The sequence below is a fragment of the Andrena cerasifolii genome, chromosome 4 (genome assembly GCF_050908995.1).
Source record: "Andrena cerasifolii isolate SP2316 chromosome 4, iyAndCera1_principal, whole genome shotgun sequence".
Taxonomy (NCBI): Eukaryota; Metazoa; Arthropoda; class Insecta; order Hymenoptera; family Andrenidae; genus Andrena; species Andrena cerasifolii.
In genome coordinates, this window is record NC_135121.1 from 10,299,275 (window position 1) to 10,322,628 (window position 23,354).

The window sequence follows — 23,354 nt, forward strand, 5'->3', positions numbered from 1 at the left end:
CACGGGTGCCATCAGGTCGTTCCGTCATGCTGCACAAGCCTGAGATCAGCCGAGCTACTCTGCTCGCTGGAAGAGCAGCGTGCGTGGCGTGCGCATCGCGATTTTCAACATCGATCAGCGAGCCCAGAGGGTCGCCGTTCTCTGACCCCGAATTTCCCCTGCCGGTAGACCGTCGTTCACCGCTCGCCGTCGCTGCAATTTCCCTCCTGGGAGGTCCCCTCTCGTTGCGAGCCTGGCGGACGGTTGCGCGTTGCGAATTCACCGGCCAGAGCGGAGATGATCTTCCCTCGCGAGGGACAAGTTCCAGGTGAGTTCATCAGGCGCGATGGGGCCGTCGAGTCGCGAGGAATGGAAGATTGCATTGTCTCTCGACGAGTTTCCCAAGTGTCAGCGCAATTTCCACGGAGTTCTCGTGGTTCCAGGGGGATGGAGAAAGGAGGAAGATGGGTTTCGCGCGGCTGCGTGTCCCGGGAGCGAGGAGTGCATCTGCGTATGCCGATAGTAACGTGCACCGCGGCGGGCGCAACACACGGCGCGCTGCTCATTGACATTTAACTTTCGAAATTGAAGACAGAGAGCGGGAGGCGAGAGATGCGGCCTCAGACCGCGGCAAAATACCACCGGGCAGATAGAGCTAACATTTAAATGCCATTGCTGGCCCGCAAGACGCATGGCTGCGCTGAGAGATGCACCTGAAAGGGCTCCGTCCCGCCGACTCCTGTCTCTGCCTCCTCCTCGCATCTCGGTTCCACGGGAATAACTTGGAAAATACGTAGCAGTCCTTCGCGACACACACGTGGTGCCCTGAGAGTTGTCCGTTTAGGACTGTTGGAATGATATTATTTAGATTATGTATATTGCGAATATTCATTGTATCTTTCTAGAGAGCCACACGCGCGGGTCGTCACGCAGGCCAAGGTGTAGCTTGTTTTCTTTTTCTCTTTTGTTAAGGTGCTCCGCACTGTTATGGTCGTCGAAGGAACAGATCTTAGTTCAGTCGTGGTTTGAACACGGAGTAACGACAACCGTCGCGATGCTTTTCCATGCCATTCCTTTACATCACATTTAATTATATTAAATATAAGTTCGGACAGAGAACAGTGTACTTCGTTTAGAAGCCCAAGACGTGATTGGAAGTAGAAAAGTAGTTTCTCTACAAGGACAAAGTCGATAGGGAGCTGCGAACTCGTGCACAGCTGAGGACGATTAAGGAAAAAAGGATCCTACGTGAAAGCACGGAAGTCGACCCGGGGGCATATAGAATAGCATTTCTGAGAATTGCGCGGACGATAGATCCAAGTCGCTTCCTCCGAGGTGAAGAGTACGCTCGACGTGTCTGTAATATTATTTTCAATACACGGGAGTAGCGTTTTCACAGCCGCGTTGCGAGGCTCGCGTGACCGTGCAAACGATCCCTGACCAGGAAGCAGGAACAAAGTGGCCAGAAAAGGCGAGGATCTTCTGTCAGCTAGCTTCTTGCACTCCACTTTCATCTCGCACGGGGTAGCGTTCCTTCCCAAACCGTGCACACGTTACCTCCCAAGTTTCTGATTATCTACTGGTGGGTTGAAGCTAACCCATTTCAAGATAGTTCCAGCCGAGGCAGGGGACGGAGGTGAAGGATGGAGGGCAAGCGAAAGGCGACTCTTCGCGACGATCCCAAGCCCTTAATCCGTCGCCACGTAATGGGACGTAATGCGAAATTAGCCAGCCTCCATGTACAGTTACGCATTACGTTAACAAGACTTACTTCCGATTATAGCCAAGACCTCCATTGTTCGAGAGAACCGAGCATCGTGCTCTTTAGTGGTCCCAGCCTGTGCTCCCTCTCTCTCTCTTCCTCTCTCTCTCTCCCTAGCCCATTTATCTATCTATTCAGTCGGCCTGTATAATGCACGATAGATTCCGTGTAATCCTGGCCGGCACAATGCCTTCAAAAGCCACTTCCTATCGCCTCGGGGATCTGACACCGCCATCTTTTCTGATTTACATTCGCTTCTGCCCAGTTTCGCGCGGCTCTGGGACCACCACGAGCGCAGAATCCCAGGATGGCGATTTTTAGAGGAAACAGCTTGGATCCCAAACTCCGTTCGATCTCCACGGTATCTGATCCTGAAGATTTTCTTAATATTTTAAGGTAAAATGTGTTTCGTTCGAAATTTAGCGTTTCGAGAGTGGAGCTGTGTAGGGTAGGGTGGGGCTAAAACTCCCGTTTTTCGTACAAACCTGTGTAAAATTTAGTGCTAACGATCTAGAGATATCTGGTGTTTTTTTGGTATAAAGTATAACTATTATACTTTACGTTCACACAGTTCGTTTGTTGACACTGTTATTTTCTGCTGAGTTTGTCAATGCAAAATGAGCATAGGGTAGAAAGTCCCTAATGTCTTTTCGTGTAATATTAAATTAATAAGTAAAAAACTCTTTTCAAATCAATAAATATTTATTAAACCAATTCTTTTTGGTATACAATATTGCCAGGAAAGCATGACTTCTTTAACAAAAAATCATTTCACGTATTTCTTTTAGTTTTCGATACACAAAATAACGAAGGCGTCGTGTAAGTCGCACGAACGTCCACGAGCGACTGGCGACTCTGTGATCACCTCACAAGGGAAGATCCCGAACCCGAAAACTCAAAAAATTCTTGTGAATATGTAGGGGATTTCCTCCTGGCTACAACGCAATTTTTTATTGCTGCCCAAATTTACTCGAAGGGGTTGAAATTAGCCCCTGAAAATTCGGCTATTTTTCGATTTTGTGTTATAACTCGGGAACTGTAAGAGATAGAAAAAAGTTTCAAGACAAAAGTTACTTCATTTAATTAAATCTAGTATTTGGTAAAAAAATATTTTACTGTTCACGATTTATAACACAAAATCGGAAAATAACCAGATTTTCAGGGGTCAATTACACCCCCTTAGAGTGAATTTGGGCAGCAAAAAAAAATTCCCTTGCAATCAGGAGGAAATTCCCCACGTATTCGCAAAGTTTCAGAATTTCTTGAATTTCCGGGTTCGGGATGTTCCCTTGTCAGTTTCATCTTGCCTTTTGCATAGTATACTGCGAAACTCAATACATTGTTTAGGAATAGAGATTTCGAATTCGGGACGTTTTACACGCCGGACTTTTAGCCCCACCCTACCCTACTACTTAGGTGTGATCCGCCTAAGGTGAATTGAGTTGCAGAACCGCGGAGCAATATTGATATCTGAGATGGAAGATGGAGATAGTTCCGTAAGCTGCTAAACTATTCTACGCGCCGAATATTTCAATTGTTTCGCGCCTCGCGCTCCAAGGGGAAAACGCATTTACATCCACCTACCTTCCCCGTCCTTTTTTCCCGCGCGCGATCGACGAGGAAGTGAATTACGTCTGGCGCGATTGAATTAAATGTTTGTATTTTCAGGCGGAACGCTCGGCCGTGTTGACGTCAATCTTATCGAGCGAATTGAAAGTTACGGGAGAACCTCGAACGGTTCTAATATAATAGCGTCGGGGATCGTGACAGCGCGTGCGGATCATAATATAATCGTGATTGAACGTATACAGTTGTCAATCAATGTTCCGCGATACCGCGGCTGAGCATTCTTCGGGCTAAATCCTCGGCACGACTCGACGTATCGTAAACCTCAATAACGATCTATTATTGAGAGAATTACCGAGATCGAAGTTCGACGAATTTTAACGACCACTCCGCAGCCCGGTACACAACCATTATTCGCCTTTTTTTTGGCCCCCTCTCACATTTCAATCCGACAAATTGATTCGGATACTTGAATCGAATTAGCCTTGATCCTCCATCGCCACCGCAAAAAATCTGGGATTAAAAAAAACACAAGGATCATCCTGTATCATACAAACTATCCCAAGATCCCCGCACTGTAAAATGCCTCACAAAAACATAATTCCCATTGAAAGCTTCTTACACTTCTTAATGTCATAATAGAACCATTGAATCACCGTTGCAGTTCAGAACACACAGTCACCTTTCTTTCAGCTCTGAAGAGAAAGAACAATCACCGCGAAGGAAGAAAATTGGCAGCGGTGGCGAGTAGAATGATCCAGCGCTGGTCGGCCAGTCATGGCCGAGAGAGGAGGCATCCTCTGGCCGGTAGCAGAGCGAACGGTATGCGATTAGCGGCGACGCGAGGATTGTCAAAAGCTCGGCTAGGCACGTGATGTACCGTTAAAGCTGGCGTTCGCCTATCGAATATTCGACCTACGACCTGGCGACGCTAGGCAGCGTGAACGCGGAAATGCAGGTAGGCGCGCATCACGTCGGCCCTCGAATGACCTTACGCGGAGTCCGTTTGTCTCTTTGCCGGCGGGAATCAACGACGGAGGCACCCTTTCGATGGGATAATCGGCGGATTCTTCGGACGCGGTGATTTACGATCTTGCCAGCGGCTCGTCGATGCAAGACGAATTTCGTGGCGACGGAGTCTCTGCCTCTACCGCGCTCCTCCGGCTGCCAATCGCCAGATTCTAATCGCCTCCCGCCGTTCCCCACCTCCGGGAGCCGCCGGTGGCTCGTGGAATCCTCGCGGAAGCAGTTTCGGTGGGATACCGTACGGGACGATGGAATATCTGGGACGACGGGATCAGCTGGGAAAGCAAGCGAGCGCCTGAAAGAACGCCAATCGATTGCCCGTCAATTTTAGTCGTGAACGTCCTGCCGTGATCCGTGGGAATAGCCGTGCTAGGCAGTAGCTCGCGGAAAAAGGCCCCGAGTGTTTTGGATAATCGAGCGTGGTTAACGAGGAGTCGCGTGGTTCGAGTGAACTGTTAATCGGTTACGGGGACCGGCGAATCGTTCGGCCTGTAATAAATGTATCCCGGACGGCCATTTAACTGTTAACGAAGGCGATTACTCGCGCTAACTGTCGGCCGATTCGTAATCGCGGCGCTTGGGAAATTGTTCGAATTATGGATGTGCCGGCACAGGCCGGTTGATTGTTAACGAAGCCCCATTATTCGCGTGAATTGTTCGCCGGCCCGTAATTACGCCGCGGCGGGAAAATCGTTTCAATTATAAATGTCCCGGACGATCCCGAGGTTGCTTTTATTGGCATCCTTCGTTAGGCTCTCAGCAACTCTCGTCGCGAGTGCTGTGTAATCTTGGTTAGCGAAACGAAACCGCAATGATTTCTACACCCTACTTTCCGTAATCCAACGACACCGTCTGCGATTCAGTCGACTAGCAACCGATTTCTCGTAGAAATATACTTGCTCGAAAGGAAATGCATCCAGGAAGGAGGCGCGGGTTCCAGGTCCACCAGGCTCGTCTTGGGAAAGCTGAGCGGAGTGGATCTTGAAGTTGGATAGTCGGAGGGGGATTTTTCCAAGAACAGGCTGTATCTTGCCGCTGAACGTTGGGGGAAAAACGTTGCTACGTCGCGTCCTCTATTGCGCCCCGCGTTCCTTAATAATCATCCTTGGTGAAATTCGCTCGCGACTCCAGGAAGAGGAGGCGGCGCAAGCTCGAAGAATGAGGAGCAGCGGTCGGTCAACGTCGTCGCTGCAGCGGCGCAATAGAGAATTCAAATAAATCGCTAATCGCGAGCATTTATCCTTTCGCGCCGGTGACGTACGGAGTGGCGAGTATGCGGTAAGCCGTGTCTCTCCTCTCCTTCTCCCCCCTTCTGGTGCGTCTTCATCGGTTTTATACGCGTGCACCTTTGACCACTGGCGCCGTCCGTGGCTAGGACGTGGCAAAAAGTGCCCGATCAGCACTGCGCACGCCGTTCCAGCAAGCTGTTACCGTTATTTTTCGGGGTCGATGTCGCTCGTCTGCCGGCTAGAGCCTACGTGACATTTAAAGTGCACGGAGGTCGGCGATTTGGAGGCTTCAGGGCCTCTGGAACTTTGCACTGGCACCGTAGCTCAGCATCAAAAACTATACCCGGAAAGATCCTCTGCACGGGCAGTCGAAAGTAGTCGCATCCCACTCATGGTCAGCCATCCCAATACTACTTAAAGAGGTATTCTGGTCTGACGAAGCGTTTTCGTCGCGTTAATTCGGAATTTTTTTTACAAGGAACCCATCAATTTTATTATTATTTAGTTTATTGCTACGTGTTTATTGATGTTTCAACTATCTTTACAAATTTTGTCAATAGAAAATAATTAAAATCAAACGCAGTTTACTGCTTTAAGGGGGAACACCACTGTGGCGGCCGGAAAAGTAAGCCATTCTTAAGAATTTTTTTCAGGAATAATATACGGTTATTATAGAAAATTTTGATTACCTATCTTTAGTACGCTGTCTTAAGAGACGATATAAAAAAAATAAATAGGAAAACATCCATAAATTTTAATATATTAATTAATTTTCTAGATCCCCACGCGAGCTGGTCGAAAGTATAACTATGGAACAGCAGGTCCGAAATAAAAATTAATTTTTTTTATATAAACTATATGAGTGTAGTTTCCGTTGTACGTACCGATTTCTTAAACAAATTATTTTTGTAAAAATGGTGCGCCTTAGAAGAAAAGCTTAAAAAATCCGCGAATAAGATAGACAGCTTCGCGCGTATTTAAAAAAATTTGTTTTCAATCAAAGAATCCGTAAGTACAACGGAAACTACACTCATATAGTTTCTAAAAAAAAAAACAAATTTAATTTCGGACGTGCTGTTCCATAGTTACACCTTCGACCAGCTCGCGTGGGGGGTCTAGAAGATTAATTAATATATTAAAATTTATGGATGTTTTCCTATTTATTTTTTTTATATAGTCTCTTAAGACAGCGTACTAAAGGCAGGTAATAACAATTTTTTATGAAAACTGTAAATTATTCCTGAAAAAAATTCTTAAAAATGGCTTACTTTTCCGGCCGTCACAGTGGTGTTACCCTTTAAAGTAATGGTGCGAAATAAAACATGGTGTCACGGTGCCCATGATTAAACTCGTTCTAGTGATCTATAACAAAGAATGAAAAGAGATTCTTTATCTGTATGCCTGTGTCTATCGTCCCTACCAGAATGCTAAAAAAATATTGAAAATTAAGCAAACAGCGGCGGTTTGAAAGTTAAGTTTCGATTTTCGCACAATTTGTCAACTTTAAAAATCTGTGAATGTTTAAAAACAAAATATTTTATCATAATTCTGGTAGGATCGATAGGCACGTGTGTGCTGATAATATACGCAAAACTTGAACTGAGTTGTTCCAGCCGATCTTGAAATATCACGGTCACCGGTTCGAAAAGCATGGTTTCGAGATAGACGCTTTCAAAGTTTTGCGCACAATTTAGACAGAAAGTTGACCTAGGAGACTAACGGTCTCTTTGTAAGCAAACGGTCGATTTTCGTGTGTTAAAAGGCAGAGAAAAGAATTCTCGCAAAAGGCTGCGCCTATGCGTCCAACCACTCCTTTAAACGAGGCAGCAGCGAGCCACGGGCCCCGTGGCTATCGAGGCGAAGAGAGGGACAGGGGAGGCGAAGGGGTGGGCAGAGGGTCGGTAGAGGGAGGAGAAAAATGAAAAAGTCACCGATGCCATGCGAGCGACGTGACCCCTCGTCGGTGACCCCGGACGAACCGGCCGACGACGACGAGGAAAGGGGGAATGCCAGACCTCAGGCTACGTTCACAGTTCGCCGAAAAAGGCATGCTACACAACCGGCACGCCGATTGTGTTGACCGGTCAACGATGCCTCCTCTGACAGTCCTCCTCGGCTTCTCTCTTCTCCCGGCCGCGCTAATTTATGGCCGATACGAATGGAAACATTCGCCAGGACGACCGCCTCGTCGCCAAAGGAGCTTGCGACTGGGGACCAGCTACGAACGCGGACGACTGTGCCTTCGACACTTTGCCAGTTCCATTGGTGTCGCTAACACTTATCTGGGTCAACTTGTTTCTTAACGCGCGCACTTGTGAAATTTGATTCGGTACAGATACCGGAGCCACGGGACCACGGAGGAGGATCGCTGCGAAGCGATCTGGGACACGAAGGATGAGTTTAACGTCCCCCCGGAGTTCCGTCTACCGCCCCGCCGCGGAGCGTTTAAAGCGCACACAGTCGGTTAGCCGCGGTGGCGAGCTGGCCACTCGCGGCGGATTGGAAAAAGTCTCTGGGGACGACTGCCTATTTATCCATTCCTAGTACGACTCGTTAGTCTCCTTCGACTTTCTCAACTTCCTGATTGCCTCGCTAGTCCGCAGCGTCGTGTACCTGCCCGGCCAGACAAATTCCGGTCGTTAAAGCTCAAGTGTCCCGGCGTTTCCGCGCGCGTGAACCCTGCCGGTTTAAGTCCCAGTCCCCGTTCCAGGCTGGCTCGATGTCTTCCTCTGCTCGCCCAGCAGCCGGGAGCTTTCATTCCCGGCGCCAGACGCGATCCCTGCCTGCTCAGCATTTCAAGCTTCCGCCCGGCGACCTTCGCCGGGTGTACCGAAAGCGATGAAATCTTTAACGACTGAAGGGAGCTTTGAAATCGGAAGTCCGAGGGAGTGCACACTGAAAAGATTCCCGAGGTATTTTCCCCGAGCAAGCGGTGGTACGTAGAATACCAAGAGAAAACGGAGACAGAGGCAGAGCTTGCCACGATCCAGCGGCAGCGGTAAAAACCGAATGCAATCGAGCAGGTGATTAATCGTTAAGCGTGATTACGAGGAATCCACCGAATACCACGGGCATTCGACGCCATCGGCGCGAAACACTCGTCAGCGTTCGCTGTTATTCGGACAAATCTCAAGCATTAATGCGCCGCTGCAGTTATGCGATAGAGCTCCGAGGCTGCGTTCTTCCAGCGGAGAGACCATGATGATCGCGAGACCTTGGATTGACCCTTACGGTACTCGCAACGTCAATGGTTTAATTACGGCGAAGTCATTTCTTCTATCTGCCGTTTCTTTTTTCGCCGATGGGAGGAGTGGTCCACCCTCGACTGGAAGGTCAAGCGGAATACGCCTGAGGAATGGCGGTGCCTTGTTCATCCCGCTGACATTACGACCCGAATTAGAGAGGGATATCTTTTCATATTGTCGTAAATGCACGAGGAAGTACTATTTCCACGGGGCCGAGTGCTTTCTACTATATGCACGGGGCGCGCGAGTTATCCGCTTGTATCGCCTGACAGTCCATTATCGGCCCGCTCCGGGCCGAACCATTAAAACGATCCCGCTGTGATCGACGTGAGAAGTTCTCGCGGCAATCGCTGATACGCCGCGGCAAATTGATTTGTTCACCGTGATCCTCTGTTCCATTCAAAGAACCAACCGTCGCGATTCTTCTATCGAACGGCAGGGGCGAGTCGTGCAAGCAGCTTCCCAAAATAAAATCACAGATGTACGTAATACACTCTGCGCTGTTTTGGATCAATGCATCAATCATGGACGTTAATCGAAACTGTCCACCTCGTATCTCTCGCTACGAAGATTCCATCTTCAATCTCCGATGAGGGATCTTCAAACGAGATTCAAATAAAAGATCGTCGGACTTCTTCCGCGATCAAGAGTTCCACATCTAATCATGCGTCAAAAGGCAATGCAGGACCTCTTTCTGCGCTCCTCTTACGAAGAGTGGCCAACAATATACGAAGCCAGCAGCCGAAAGTCAGGAGATCAACGATCCTCAAACGAGTTGCCAGTGAGCCATCTAACTTCTTCCTGGAGCGATCCATCTCCGATCCATCTCTAATCACGTTTCACAAGGCAACACCGTGACCTCTGTCTTTCTCTGTTTCGTCGAGGAGCGAGCAGCGCAGCCCCGGACTCTACCCAAAGTCAAACAAGATCCAGCTAAACGATCGTCGAGCTCCTTCCACGATCAAGATCCCCATCTCTAATCGCTTACCAAAAGTGGACGCGATGACCTCCGGCCAGCCAGCCTCCTCGTCCAGCATCCATCCGAAAGTCAGGGCGCATCAAGGAGGATCTTGGAACACGCCTCGACCGAGACGATCACTCCAATCTTCTCCGCCGTCAGGCATTCCCGTCCGTAATCAGCTGGCCGAAAAAGGAACGGGACGGCCTTCGCTCTCCCCCCAAAGTAGGAAGATGAACGAATCAATCACAGGATTGAACCGAGACGACCCCGTGCAGCCGTGTTCCACGGTCAGGATCCCACCTCTAATCATCGTGGACGGCAGCGAGGCTATCCAAGCACGCCGGCCAGCGTCCGCCCATAAATATCCCTGGCGGCGCGATGCGGCGCGGCGCTGTAAAAATCAATCCCCGTAAAAAACTTCGAAAAAGTAAAAAAATCAATACGCCAAGTACGTACATAAAAAAGTCGAGGACGAAACAGAGTATTATCAAATACTCACAAAATAATAGAAGATAATAATAAATATAATATTGAAAATTATCTGAAGTCATTCCCTATGCAAATTATCTTTGTAAAAAGAAGTGAGATCCCCATAAAGAAACTTCAAAAATGTAAAAAAATTACGCCAAGTACATGAAATCAAATAAATCACAAAAGAATAGAAGATAATAATAATTAGCATATAATAAGAAGATGTGAAATCAAACTGAGCTGCAAGTACATAAAGGTGCTTTCCGACTATACAACTACATATACACAGCTAAAATGCTGTTTTCATACATTCCATTACCCATATCGCGAATATTTTAATAATGTGAAGATAAAATGTAACATCTAGACATTTACCTAGATGTCCTCAAGGTGTCGATGAATAAGAATTATTTAAAAACGCAAAATAATGAAAGTGTATTCATATTGGCAGAGTTTTAAATTGACAAATTATCTGAAAGCTTGCGAGAGGAAAGATATCGGTGTCGATGAACGATCTTAGAATTATTTTAAAACGCAATATAATGAAAATGTACTCATATTGTCAGAGTTTTAAATTGACAAATTATGTGAAAGCCTGCGAGGGGGAAGGTATGTGAATTGATAATCTGAGAATACCTTGCCTGGCCACGCCAAGTATTTGACTTCCAGGCCGCGGGCATCTAGGCAAATGTCTAGATGTTACATTTTATCTTCACATTATTAAAATGTCCGCGATATGGATAATGGAATGTATGAACACAGCATTTTAGCTGTGTACATGTAGTTGTGTCATCTTAAGCGCATTTGGAAAGCACCTTTATGTACTTGCAGCTCATTTTGATTTCACATCTTTTTTTTATATGCTAATTAATATTATCTTCTATTCTTTTGTGATTTATTTGATTTCATGTATTGGCGTAATTTTTTTACTTTTTTTGATGTTTTTTTTATTGGGATCTCACTTCTTTTTACAAGGATAATTTGCATAGGGAATAACTTCAGATAATTTTTAATATTATATTTATTATTATATTCTTATTTTTGTGATTTATTTGATAATACTCTTTTTCGTGCTCGACTTTTTTATGTATGTACTCGGCGTATTTTTATTTATTACTTTTTTAAGTTTTTTATTGGGATCTCACTTCTTTTTACAAAGTTAATTTGCATAGGGAATGACATCAGATAATTTTTAATATTATAACTTACAAATTATCACGGGACAGAATTAAAGACAAATCCAATCACAGCATCATTTTACGCTTCGATTATCATCTATATATACATAAAATCCTCAGTTTAGTTACAAATAAAAAACAGTTTGATAATATTCAAACATGTCGCAATTCAAATATGGCTGAAGGTGTGCGTGTAACACCTATACGTATTATGTCGACAAAAATTTGGTTGGAGAATAAGAAGAAGAAGAATCCTACCGTTTACGACTGATTCATGAGACGATATTACGATATCTCTGTCACGCGTGGACCGATTTTATTGAATTTAGTCTTATTCGAAAGCTTATATGCGGTTTACATGCGAAAAATGCCTTTAAATTTAGAAAATATTGCAGGCGCGATGAGATATTAATAAACTAAGTTTCAGGTTAGATTGGAATAGTCGTGCGACGAGTAAATGATAGCGGTAGCGACAGTCGACATATATACAGGGTGTCTTTCATGTACTTGGCGTCGGGACGCTACCGCGTCTCCAGATCGACGCTTCCCGCGAAACTGTCCTACATCCCAGGGCTGCCGTGTGGCCGAGGTCCCCGTTGCAGCGTCATCAGGCGGAGGGGGCACCCTCGCCGTCGCCGTCCCTCTATCGCTCCGGGCGAACAGGCACGGCCGCTAGCTCTACCGACTGGCTGTCAGTGTACCTGCCGGCCAGACAAATTCCGGCCATTAAGCGTTCCAGCGTCGTCGTGGTGGCTGTGAACCCGCTCTCCTAAGGCCCCCGTGCGCCGTGCAATATAATGGTGGACCGTGGATTGACCCTTGCGGTACTCCCACCATCACCAGCCAAGGCAATCACCTACACACGATCCCTGGTCTCCTGGATCCCTCCGAGAGTCCCTGCTCGTGTGAGACGGCCACCGACGCGCGCGCCACGACGCCTGTGCGGTGCGCCTCGCGACCGACCCGCGCTCGCTATACGAGCACGCTGCGGGGTCATATTCTCATCGGCGATGCATCGCCGTAGCCGTCCCGCTCCATCGAAACAGTTCGTACCCACGAGGGAAAAAACGCTGGCCGAACGGAGAGGGACTGCTGGCCCCACAGATAGAAATCTGATCGCTCGTTACCAGCTCCCTATCCCATGAGCCACCGAACCGATATCGTGACCGTTTTTGCGGCCGCCTTGGCTCGGTTCGACGATCCAGATGCATCGCGCGCTTTTTCTGCTTCATCTCGCGTACGTTGCGCGCTGATTTCAGGGAAACATTGTGGGTGGAACCCCGGTGAAAGGATGTTTCACCTGCTTGGTGATGGAGCGCGGATGTTTGAGGGATCAGAAGACAGAAGAGAGTAGCTTATCCGCTCGCGAGGAAGAGGCGAGAGGACTGCGCGTAACTTCCCTCCTTTCGGTCACGGGGAAAAGGAGGAAACGTCAATCGATCGAGGGCATTTCACGATCCATTAACTCCGCAGGCAACAGCCCATTCTTCTTAACGCGATAATACGTTCACGGTGTCGCGTTCGGGAACGACCGGACGTTAGCGAAACGCAAGCCCCCTGGGTTTGGAAAGACGATACAAAACGGAGAGGAGAATGTGTCGGGGCAACTGCTTTGTTTGCCCCACTTAATCGATCCGTTTCCCTTTTGCTAGGCGGATGTCTGACTGGGAGTTAACTGTACCGTTCCAAGTTCGAAATGGTAAGCGAGTGGAAGCACAACGGGAGTGGGGAAAGGAGCTGTCACGGGATCCAGATAAAAAGTGCCCGAAGCTCGCACGAAACCGATCGTAAAACAAACTTCCTGCCCTTGTGCTCTTGCATAATCGGAGCCAAACAAGGAAGTCATCGACCCAGGACGTTCTGCCGTCCAGGCATCGGCGTGAAAAAAAAGTCGGATTAAAAACGCGTTAATTGAGCGTCGATGACTCGATGAAAAATCCGCCACAGATGTTTCGACTCACCGACAACGTCGGCGCTCTCTCCTCGTGGCTCGACCCTCTCGGTTCCCTGTCGCACCTGAAACCAAAGAACCGGGCGTAAGAAAATGATTTTCAATCAGCGTAGAATAAGTGACAATAAAACTGCAAGGAGCCCACAATTCCACAGTAATAAGAACGTGGGGAGCACTCAGGAAAGTTCAAAGCAAAAATTGTGACCTACTATACGCAATAGCCACCTTTGAGCTCCATAAAGTGAGCTTATCAAGCGTTTCTTAAGGGGTTATACCTAGTCAGGCGGCCGAAAAGAGGCGAGTATTTGTGAATTTTTTTTGAAGAAGCGGAAGCGTATATTTTTACAAAACTTTTTGCGTTTGAAAGAGCAATATTTAAAGAACATTTGGTAATTTTTTCGTAGAAAAATATTTATGTTTATAATAAAATAACAACCGACATCCAAGAAGCCTTTTTAAAAATTTGATTTTGCGGTGAGCACTGCCATTCGGAATCAGATTATCTAAAATCAAAAAACAAAAAAGATTCCGTTAGTATATTAATATGTCCTCAGGTAGACGGGGCGAATTTTCCAAAATATTAATTTAAAACAAAATGACGGCTATTTAAAGTTGAAATCCTGATTATTTTCGCGTGATTTTTGCACGAAGAAATCAGGGTTTTAAATTTAAATAGCCGCCATTTTGTTTTAAATTAATATTTCAGAAAATTCTCTCCGTCAATCGGAAGATACATTAAGATACTAACGAAATCCCTTTTGGTTTTTGATTTTAAATAATCTGGTTCCGAACGGCAGTGCTCACCGCAAAAGCAAATTTTTAAAAATGCTTCTTGTATGTCGGTTGTTACTTTATTATAAACATAGATATTTTTCTACGAAAAAATTACCAAATGTTCTTTAAACGTTGATCTTTTAAGCGCAAAAAGTTCCGTAAGAATATATGCTTCCGCTCTTTCAGAAAAAATTCACAAACATTCGCCTCTGTTATTTTATGTATAACCCCTTAAACGCTGCTTCGTAGCACGAGGTCTCGTTAGTCATTTCGATCAGTCTCGCCTTTAAATTAACGAGCAAACACAAATGTTTTCGTTGGAAAGCGCTCGATCCTACGTATCCTTAGAGTACAAAGAAAGGGAAACGGGGGAGAAAGGGAGGCGGCGTTAACGAGCCATTTGCCCGTTACGCTTTAATTTGTCCAACGGTGCATGCTCGCCTAACGACGATCAATCGTCGGAATTAACTTTCTGCTTCATTTACGGCCTCGGAGGATCGTTAACCGTCGAGAGGCTGCTCGCGAGCCAGCGCACGCTGCGCGCCTACGATTCGATCGATTGCAAAGTTTTCACGTTCCTCTCGCGTTATAACAGTCATCCCTCTGAATATTACTGTCTGATACAGTTTCGATAGCGCAGCTATCGCGACCAATCATTGCCACGCTCAATTTCATTTCAAACTCTCTTAATTCACTGCGAATGCTAGTTACTTAGGATAGAAAAAGCCAGCTGATCGAATCTTTTTAATGGAACGTTACACAATCGAACTCTGGAAACACTTTGCACGCTTTAATTTTGCATTACCCACGAAAAATGATAAAAATTCCAAAGATACAAAAACATAGACTTTCTTCTCTGTGCTTTCAAAATTGTACCCCCGTTCCAATAGCAACAAATATTTTTTGCAGTTTTTTATGGGGATGATTCTCTACAGTTTACCAGGGAACGGGTGAAAATCACGAGTCCTGTATACTAGATTAAAAGAAAACTAGTTGCACGAGGACCCACGAAGATGTACGACAATCCGTTTACCTGTTCCACTGAAAAAAAAGTGTTCCAATATCATTGCCAAATTTCCAGACCCTTTCAGTGTGCGAAATTCAACATTTTCGTCGCCGCGTACATCCCGACAACCCAGTATTAGGCCCCAGTGCCAGGCCTCAGGAACGTGACACCGCGTGTCGGCAACAGACTCGATCTGCGCCGGATTATCCAAGTAGAAAATGTAATGGAACGAGTAAAGTTTGCGTTCACGCGTCGTTGAACCTGGCTAGAAGCTGGCAGGCTGCGGAGGAGGGAGTGCGGGGCGGTAAGGAAAGGGGAGACAATGCCGTCGACGATAGAGAGCACCGGCGCGATTAGGTAACCGAGAACCGTATCGACGTGCTCGAGGGACTCGGCCGCGTGTGGGTGTCGGCTACACGTGCAGGAGGAACAGATAGAGGCGAGCACGTCGAGTAGATAGACACGTAGATGCACGGGCTCGTTCCAGATTCCGGGGAACCAGCCTACTTTTCACAGGAAATTCCCTGAAACGCCCTCGACTGGGTTCCAAGAACAACCGGAGGACACCTGGCGCGCCAGTACGGTTTCTTCGTGACGGATTCAACGTGAGATTAATTTGTCGCTTAATAGCAGGTCTAATCTGCTTCGCCTTACGCGCGTCCATCGATGCTCTCCTTAACAAGTTACCTTATCAAACACGATTCCTCGGAGAATCTAACGAGCACGTTTCACAGGGACCTTCGAAAACGTCGCACCACTGAGCTATCTACTAAAAGCCTGCGCTGACCGAGCATGCGCTCCGAAAATAGCCCTATCGCGGGGCCGATGAAAAATGGCCGCGCCAAGGACGATATGATCCCCGTCGGGGCCCGCAGCCAGGTCGCCTCAGCCACGACTTTCAAGATGCCTCGGTGTACGAGAAAGCAGAGAGGGTGGCGAAGAATGCTGCCAGGCAAAAAGTAGAAGTCACTCGGCCGCGCTGGGGGTGCGGGTCATTAAATTCCCTCGTGCGCGATTATCGGCCCAGGCCTCCTCCGCTGCCCACCCCCGCTCCTCTTCGTTTTCCGTTTTATCTGCCGGCGGGATCCCGTGTTCTCCCCGTTCGCGTTTCGCCGTTCGCGAGATCGTCGCCGATAGATACGGCCGCCTGGAAACTCCCCGCGGCACTCTGGACGCGTCGAGAGCGCCGCGAGAGATAGAAACGCGCGAAACGCGCGTTTAAACACTCGGACAAATTGAGGCCGAGCAGCGTGTCCGCGTTCGAGACCGGCGGGTTCTACGCGTACCGGGCATAAATATGCGAGCGCACCGAGAGGGCCGTGTGGGCCGTGTTCCCTGCGAGCACCGACACACAGCCCGGTTCCCTTTTTTCTTTTCTTTTCTTCGGGGCACGCAGCCTGGGCGACCGTAAGTCACCGTGCCGGGTTTAGAAGGTTCAGGACTGGGCCACGCTGGGGAGCACGCGGTGCCCTCGTTCCACCGTGTCGCCGCGCTATCTGATGATCCCTGCTGGAGATGAGGACGCGTGGCTTCGATAAGAAGCGAGCTGCTGGGCAGCTTTATGTAGTACGTAGGCGGAGAGGTTGGGCAGAGGTTCGGGGTTACGGTGAGCTTCTGCGGTAGCGGAGTAAGGGAATTAGAATGCGGAGGAGTTTGAAGCGTTTCGGATATTACGCGGGGGAGGAGGAAATGGCCAAGACATGGGAATTTCCGTGATCCGAATTTCAGCGACGCTATAATCTCCACCGAGGTGAAGGTAGGTGTCTAATGGTGCAATAATGGAGCAAGGGATCGGGGCTGGGAATGGAACGCTCGCAGGCGACCAGCGGGCAATAAACGTCAGTGGAAACGGCCGAAGATTGACCGAGATAAATCTAATTGACCGCGGCGGAATAAGATAATAAGCGCATAAATATCTATCCGGCGTCATTGTTGTCAGCGAGGAGGGGGCTGGAATGAAAGCAACGAGACAATACGTCTCCACGGTCTGTGTCGGTAGCCGGGCTCGACGTCGACGATGCGCTACCGGGAGATCGTTGCCAGATAGATGCAAAGATACGTTGGACAAACGGGCAATAATAATCTTATTCGCTGTCAATCTCCAGCGGGACTGTATCTCGCTCCATTGGTATCGCCGACGTCGCGTTACTATATCGAGCCCCTTTGTCCGCAATAAAATCCTCCGTCTGAGAGGACCTCTTTTTATCCGCTCCAGTTGCTACTGCCCGAACGGTCTTCCCTCGTTCTACTCTCTCCCCCGTTCAAAGTTATCTGGAGAATCTATTGGAAATTGTTCCGAATGACTGGGTGAAAATTGCTGCCAGCTTCTATTCAAAGGCGCGAGTACTCGATGGTAATTACTTCCTCGAGCTGTTATTGGAACTTCGTCCTAAAACCTCGTTAATCAGCATGAAAATGCTCATTGAATCCTGCGGGATTTATCGGAGAGCTATTTCGATCCCCTACTCGCGACGTTTACAAGAAAGTGTTCTCCCATAGAAATCACGCCCAATTCCTGTTGCACCTTTTTCTCGGAACGCTAATGGTACCCGCCGGAGCCCCTTCCTTCCCCGAGGAAGCAGATTCACTTTCACTGGCAAAAGCGAAGAAAATGATACTCCGATCGGAACGGTGCCGAAAAAAGAGGAGCTGGAATAAATGCGTGGGGCGCGGGATGGGCGAGCAGAAGGGGAGGGCAGACGCCGTGAAGCGAAATACGAGGTGCGCCGTGATATAGTGGAGGGAAAGGTTAAGCCTCGAACTCCTTGGTCGATACGTTATATCGGAGTACGTACGAAAACTAGTAGGACAACATGACTCGCCACGAGCTGCCTGGAGGGTTCCTATTATACGGCCGTAGTACCTCCAGTCATCCGAATGGGAGGATTAAACGTATCTCGAATGAAATTGGTACTACTTGCAACATTGAACCACACCGTCCTGCATCCCGACTCTGTTAACCTACGATTCCTCTCTTCGTTCCCCGCTCGCTCTCTCGCCCCTCTGCTGGCCGGCGTTGGCTAGCAGCAATAAATATGCTGATTAAGCGGCAACGTACCGCCGGTTAATTTGCAGTATATCAGTATCCAACAGTGCATTTTAATTGGTCGTGAAGCATTATTGCAACGTATAATCAATGACGCTACACATCAACGACGATCCCTATTAACGCTTAGAACACGGAGGGGCCCGGGAATCGGGGAAAAATCGGCCGAGCCGCGCGGTATTGAAACCGAGCCACCGTCCCATAGGCGTGACTTTGATCGAGAGCGTAATACTTTAGCTTCGTGCTGGCTAGCAGGGAGAGATAGACGATGGGTTCACCAGCTGGGAGGCTCCGGAGACGCGAGCTTGCCTCGAGGAAGGAGAGCTGTTTTTAGGGATTGGGGGGAGAAGCTTGGCACCGCAGAATTTGACATTCAGAGTGTTATGGTTAGGGTAGATGGAGTTCTGGAGGTTTTGGGTGGAGAACTTTGGGAATTTCAGAGTTTCGAAATGGAGATTCTAGAAGTCCCGAATTCTGAATAAGGTACCACTGGGATTTCTATGCTTTGACAGCGAAACCTTAGGAATCGCGAAGCTCCGAATTGGTGACCCTAAGAACTTCAAAGCTTCGAATTCGAAACGCTATGAATTCTACAGTTTCAAATTCCGCACGCTAAGAATTCTATAGCTCAAAATTCTAAACGCTAAGAACTCTAAAGGTCCGAATTCCACACGCTAAGAATTCTATAGCTCAAAATTTAACACGCTAAGAACTCTAAAACTCCGAATTCCACACGCTAAGAATTCTATAGCTCAAAATTCAACACGCTAAGAACTCTAAAACTCCGAATTCAACGCGCTAAGAATTCTATAGCTCAAAATTCAACACGCTAAGAACTCTAAAGATCCGAATTCCACACACTAAGAATTCTATAGCTCCAAATTCCAGACGCTAAGAACTCTAAAACTCCGCATTCCACACGCTAAGAATTCTATAGCTCAAAATTCAACACGTTAGGAACTCTAAAGCTCCGAATTCGACGCGCTAAGAACTCTAAAGCCCCGAATTCGACGCGCTAAGAACTCAAAAGCTCCGAATTCGACGGGCTCAATATTCCAAAGCTTCAAATTCGAAATCGTGAGAACTGCTAAGTCCAAAACTAGAAGTCTCACAAATTCCTAAGTTGCCCATAGAAAGTCCCATATGTATCCGCGCTGACAATTACTTTGATCCATCAGCCAGCCAGCTGTGACAACTATTCTCTCGAGTGCCTAAGTCAACGTGACGTACAATACGCCGGGAGGGTTGCACAACTGTCGTTGCAGAGTCGCAGATTTCGTTGCAAAATCGCTAAAAGGTCTGCGCAGCCGGCAAGAGCGCGACACCAATCCTCGTGGCAACCTTGAAGCGTCGATGCCTAGATGCACTGGCGAGCGTGAGACTCCGGTCTATTTAGCTGCGTCGTTGCACTTTACCAACGGGGAATCGAGATCGCGATACTTTTCATCGTTTCACAATTCAATAGATCACGGCTGGCTCCCTCCCGGAATTCCAGCCGATTCAATCCGCGGCTCGCGCTAATCGCGATCATTTTTAATTACACCGAATCGACAGCTGCGCAATCAAACATTTCGCTCTCGTTTGCCTCCACACTCGACGGGCTCGTTGGCACGCTTTCGTGCCAGACTTTCCACCGATCTCGATTTAATCGACCACTGGTGGCAACTCGTTTCTCTCGATCGGTGTCAACGGATGTTTGCAGACGCAGGGGCTCGTTCGTGCCTAATGTACCGCGGGATATCGTAAACTTGCAAAAACCTCCGCAGCAGCGCCGATGAATCGAGAACAGCAAAGCTAATCGGCGCTGCCATTAGCTAGGATCGCTACCGCCAAATAGCCCTGAATCATCTGATAGCTCTTATAAAGTTAAGACATCAAACTGCCATTACCTGGCCAGAAGAATAGTCCACCAGCAGAGGGTATCCCCCGTGGGCAGGCATGTTCTTTAAAACACACTGACATTCCGAAGCATCGCAACGATCGCTGGTGATCGTTATAATAGCCGTTTCGGAATCAGTTCCATTAGCTCTAAGTGCCGTCAATTATCGTCCATCGCAGAATTAATCTCGCGCGCCGATGAAATTTCACGGCAATAATAAACGTCTCCGCGGATAATCCGGTGACGCTTTGTTCTTCGTATCCGAAGACAATACGGCCGCAATTTCCACGGACCACCAGCTGTACAGGGTGTCCCAGCTGTGCGAGATTTTAAATTAAATGTAAGACTCTAGGGAGCCAAGATCAGGAGATTCAGAAGGTCGCAGCACAGACATATCTCTTTTCGAAACAACGCTTTATCTTGATTAATAACAAGCATCTCCGATACAGTGGTTCGTTAGGTTATTTGATCTAGGCCCAGGAGGCCTCACCGCGCGTTGATTAGAAAGGAATAACCATTCTGAGATCTGTGCATCGAAATTAACGTGGACGGTTCCAAGACACCCAGTAGAGAAACCGACTCGTTGCTCAACTTGTCTCGCAAGAGCATAACCTTTGGAGAGACGGACCGGCGACGTTACGGATAGAAAGGGAAAGGCATAGAGGCGTATAAAAAGGCAAAGGGAAAGAGGGTTATATCCACGTACATAGGCAAGGGGAGCTCGCAATTATCGTGGCGGGATAGGGGCCCGCGTTATTGCGGCAGATCTGGCCGTGTTGCAGGCAGTAACTTCGTAATTTAGCGACGATGGTGTTTGGCGAACCGCCACGCCGCCACCACGAGTTACGACGCTCTCCGCGTTTGGACTAATCACGCTGATAACGCGCTCGTCCCGTGAACTATCGTCCGCTGAAATCACGCGGTCCCATTCGCGGAGCCACCGCCGCCGCCACAGGCAATCCGGTTGCCGAGTTGCGTGACCGCGAAAATCTATTCCTTCGTAATGCTATCTGTTATTACGTGCGTATTTACTTAAGCATATTAACGACCCCCCGGCTGCCGTATCTAACGACTCGGGAATTGAATTAGATTGTTAATCGTTTCCAGTTAGGATCCACTCGTTCCTCAACACCTAACCTCTGCTGCGCTGTCGTGGAATTCCAGGGACTCGAAGATCTCGAGGGTTGCCATGGAAATCCTTTCGAAAGCCTCCAAGTAGTACTAGCTTCCTGACAAATCCTACAGTTCTCTATTATAATAATTGGATAAATAACCCCTCGAGTTCACTACCCCAAATGGCCGATCCCTCCCCGCAAACTGATTCTTCATCTCCACCCTCCGCAATTCCCGCCGCGAAACTGTCCACGACATCAACTTCCCAGAGCCCTCAAACTGCAGAAGCCACTTGAGCCGGGAGGCTAATCTCCGCCGAGCATCCCCCATGAATCTGGCCCAGCGTATCGCATTAACGACCCCATAAACTCGGAGGGGGAGAGTCCGCAGCCAGGCCAGAGTCCCTCGCCAGGGTAGATACGAACTTCCGTTTCTAAAAGCAGCTGGCTATCGAAGATCCAGCCGGCCAGATTAGCCGGGTTGTTTCAGCGTTCATTCAATTAGCGCGTTATTCGCGCGAGGCGCGGCCGTAACTTGGCGAACGGTGGCTGCTCCGCCACGAGTTATGACGTTTCCTTTCCCCGGCTGTAAAGATTACGGCCGCGGCCGCTCTCGCGGGGGTTATCTGCCCACGAAATCGGCCGACTATCCGCGAAACTATCCTCCCTGTTTACGAGGCGGCTGCGTCGCGCGCGACGTAACCGCTGATAGCGGCCTGGTAATTGCGCCACCTCCGACTCCATCCCTGCGCGGCCCATCCACTGTGTCTGTCTGCTAAGTGCGCCGCTTGCTTCTTCTTCGCGCCCACGCTTTGCGCCTTTAGACCCTAACCGGGGACCATTTTCAAGCATTCTCCTCACGATGAATCGCGATTTTTTCCAGCGTGCTCCTTGGTGGAGATTAAGGGGTGTGACATAAAGTCTCCGTGAAGTGGAGGTGCGGTTAAAAAATATGAAGGGTGGATACATTTTTAGTTCCATGGCAAAGCGAGAGCTCTGAAATTGTTACTGTAAGGCGAATATTCCAATTTCTGCTCATTTAAGAGGTTACTCGTCAGAAAGAAGGTGTAAAAAATTTGTTTGTGATAAAAATTTGCAGACTAATTGATTAATTCTTTCACAATAAATCAACCAGTCGAAAACTATTTAAGAAAGATATTTCAAAATGTTTAACAACTAGTAATTTGTAATTAAATATCAGAAAAGTAAAAAAATTACGCCAAGTACATGAAATCAAATAAATCACAAAAAATAGAAGATAATAATAATTATAAAATAAAAAAAAATGTGAAATCAAAATGAGCTGCACGTACATAAAGGTAATGATAAATACAAATAAATATTTTAATAAAAAATGTTAAATGTCCTCGTATTAAGAATTTACAATAACTCCCTTGCAATCTAAAATACAGAAACATATACATATACATATTAGAAACGCAGTCAGATTTATTCCACTGGGTTGGGTTCGCATTTCATCCAGGTTCGTCTGAATTTTAATATCTACCGACAAGACACCCGAGTTCGATTCCCGCACCGAATCGCCTCGCGAATTCCGCGCCAAGCGTTCGCGACGTTCCCCGCGAAAGCAAGAGAAACGCAAGAGGGCGCCGGTTTTTCTGCATGCTCCCCTTACCTCCATATTTTCTCGGTAAGGATAATCGTTCAGTGGAACGCGCCCGAAATAAAATTTCGCCGAAACACGTACGAAGGAACTGGTTCCAGAGAGACGTAGGCGCCCTTCGCCACACTCCTCCCCTCTCCCTCCTTCTCTCTCTCCTAATAAACGAAATTAACTTTCCGCGGAGGAGCGGCCGAAAAAGCGGTCGCGTTCGCCGGAATGCTCGTCCTCGCCGAGCGGATCTCCGCGCGCGGAATAAGGGCCCTTCTTCTGAGGAGAAGGATCACGTCCTCGCCTCGACACACGACCGCTCCACGAGAATTACAGAAAGGGAAGCTTGGTGCACCTCCGACCAATTCAAACCCTCCGCTGCGGTTCATTCCAAGTTGACACCACTGTATCCAGAATCCCATACTCACTATTCTCATTTCGATGGATCTCTACGCGAGCGAAAGGGCGAACGACGATGGAAAAGATTGACGAAGCAGAAACAGTGCGATAGTGTAAGGGAGACAGGGGGGGATTAATCCCACTTTCGAGCCCGCCAT

At 47.8% G+C, this 23,354-nt stretch overlaps 1 protein-coding gene across 1 annotated transcript in view; it reads right to left on the minus strand.

The window, feature by feature from the left end:
• LOC143367993 (uncharacterized) overlaps window positions 1-23,354 on the minus strand; it is a 124,317-nt gene that overhangs the window by 47,323 nt on the left and 53,640 nt on the right. The window contains exon 3 of the mRNA XM_076810286.1: window positions 13,379-13,433. Coding sequence (XP_076666401.1) covers window positions 13,379-13,433 — 55 coding nt within the window. The remainder of the gene's footprint in view (window positions 1-13,378; window positions 13,434-23,354) is intronic.